At 43.9% G+C, this 2335-nt stretch overlaps 1 protein-coding gene across 2 annotated transcripts in view; it reads right to left on the bottom strand.

Annotated features, from left to right (window-relative positions):
- LOC103522505 (non-lysosomal glucosylceramidase-like) overlaps positions 1–1808 on the bottom strand; it is an 11032-nt gene extending 9224 nt beyond the window's left edge. Inside the window, exons 1-2 of one of the 2 annotated variants that reach the window (XM_008487610.3) lie at positions 1666–1808; positions 925–1150 (exon numbers count right to left, since the gene is read on the bottom strand). In XM_008487610.3, coding sequence (XP_008485832.1) covers positions 925–1150; positions 1666–1722 — 283 coding nt within the window. In that variant the 5' untranslated portion in view covers positions 1723–1808. The remainder of the gene's footprint in view (positions 1–924; positions 1151–1665) is intronic. The other variant, XM_008487609.3, reaches the window with a different exon arrangement.
- Positions 1809–2335: the final 527 nt, after the last annotated feature.

Here is a 2335-nt window from a genome sequence, read left to right as displayed (position 1 = left end):
TAGACATTCTGCCATGATTTGTTCTATCTGGGAGTCATGGTCAGGGGGGGTGGGGGAGGAGGGTTGGCTGGAGCCTACCCTCACCCAGGGCCTAACTAGCTGGGGACTTACAAAGGGTTTATCATTGCCTTCGAGAGGAAAAGCACAGGTCCTCTGAATTGTTGACTGTGGGGTTCGGGGACGGTCAGAGTAGTCTTGGGCTAGAGACCAAAAACCTCCTCGGCTGCCAGCCCTACACCGCCCTACAACAAGGACCTGTATTCGATTCTCACGCCTTCACTTTTCCCCTTCAGACTAGCGGCATCAAGCATGGACTTTGTTCTATCCCTTCAGGGATAGGCATCACGCATTGGACTTGTTCGATCTCACGGCCTTACTTTCCCCTTCAGATATGATCCCTGCATAGCAATACACGGCAGGGCCTTCATGTAGGGCCACCAGCATCTGTATGCGTCTTATCTTCCGGGTTAAACGCCTTCCGGGGCGGTTTCGCAACCGGAGACCCTGTCCTCTCGTAGACGGCGGTACAGACCACCTGAAAATAAATACAAATACAAATATTTTTACCTTTTGTTATTCTGTTATAATTATCCTCCAGAATAGTCAGCAGTAGGCTAACCTCTCTATAGTTCTATCTATACAGAGTATATCTACAATACATCACAATACATATGTTTTCCAATAGTTCATGTTAATAAGTTTTTTTTCCCCCTCCAAGTTTGATAGAGAGAATTGCTAACAACACAGCCTCTTATCGGTCTCGAAAACAGAAGAGAAAGAACAGGATAGGAAAAGCCAGCCGTTCCCGAGAGCAGGAAACTTTATTTAAAAAAAAAAAAAAAACTTTTTGTTTTATGTTTAGGATAAAGTTCGCGCCTGGGCGGGAATCGAACCCGCGTCCTAGCATTTAGTAAGGTTTCTTACCTGCAGTAGTCCACGCCTCGTCCACATTGCCCTCATACAGCATGGCTGCTGATAACAGATAGGTAACGCCTGTCCACACTTCCTCTGACTGTATAGCCGATCTATCCCGGTCTCCATTAGGTTTCATACCATTCACAGCCCCCATAGACCCTGCCTCGAACCCACGCACATTAGTAGAGAATATGGTAGCCAGGGCACGAGCTATGTTAGCACTGGGGAATATTGCCTGTCAATAGAATTAGAATTAAGATTCTCTGAACTTAATGGATACAATATTTGCCAATAAAGAAATTACAATACACAACAGAGAACGGGTAATACCTACTATAACCTCCGTCAATTTACAGACCCAGGGCCAGGGGTACCTCAGGTGAAACCTTGCGAGGAAGGGGGTGAAAAAGTATGCAAATACTCCGCTAATAGAAAATCTGCTGTGGAACCAAAATGTATAGACGAAAATTGCACCAAAATCTATTATGTACTTGCAGAAATATTAAGGAAAGCGGTAGCGCTCCCCTCCGCCAAGTCAAGAAAGTTTGACCGCGTAAAAATACACACATCCTATAAACAGAGTCTTTCCCTTTTACTCGCCTTTTCCCGTGTTCAGACGGGGTAGGCGTTTTTCGTCAGCCTCTCCATCAGCCCTAACTAGGGTGGTTGGTTTGGGCTGACATTTGGTTTCGAGCAAATTTGGGTGGCCAAGCTAGAAAGATCATTACAAGATAAAATGAAAATCCTTACCTCTGTATTGACGCCACTAGCTTTAAGGAACAAATAGCCACATAGTTGATCCGCCATGATAGAATCTGAATGTCTAGACTGACTACTATCAAACTTATAGTAGGAACCTGTCCATAGTAAATCATGATATACCTGCAATAAGAATTAGATAAGCCAGTCTAGTTAACTTGGGAGATCGTACCATATTTCCGATCCGCTGCCGTGTGGATTGAAATAAGAACAGATGGATACATTCTGAGGAGAGATAGAGGTGAAATATTATAATCTAGATTCAAACCGTGACAAATCCCTTAAAATAACTGAAAGAAGTGAGTTGGACATTTTCTTTGTGTTGTAATAAGCACACTTTAATGCTCGTCACAAATATTGTTACCTTCTCCACTTACGAATTGACCTCGATAAATTTCATGATTTGACTTGGATTCGAACCACCAACCTTCACATGCGGAGTCCACCGTGCTAACCACTTCACTAAATATCCTACCGACCTTCATAAAAAAGATAAACGAAACCAAAGATTCTTTGAAGGTTTCAATAGCAGGATCTTCACTTTGCGAGCTTTTTCAATGTCCTTCTTTTAAGCGACAGGTTTCTCCTGGAGGAGCTCTTCCTTCCAACCTCCTGGAGGAGCTCTTCCTTCCAACCTCCTGGAGGAGCTCTTCCTTCCAAC

The sequence above is a fragment of the Diaphorina citri genome, unplaced genomic scaffold (assembly GCF_000475195.1).
Source record: "Diaphorina citri unplaced genomic scaffold, Diaci psyllid genome assembly version 1.1 scaffold8911, whole genome shotgun sequence".
Lineage (NCBI taxonomy): Eukaryota > Metazoa > Arthropoda > Insecta > Hemiptera > Psyllidae > Diaphorina > Diaphorina citri.
Note: the sequence above shows the minus strand (reverse complement) of the source record. Positions and strands in the feature narration are given on the sequence as shown.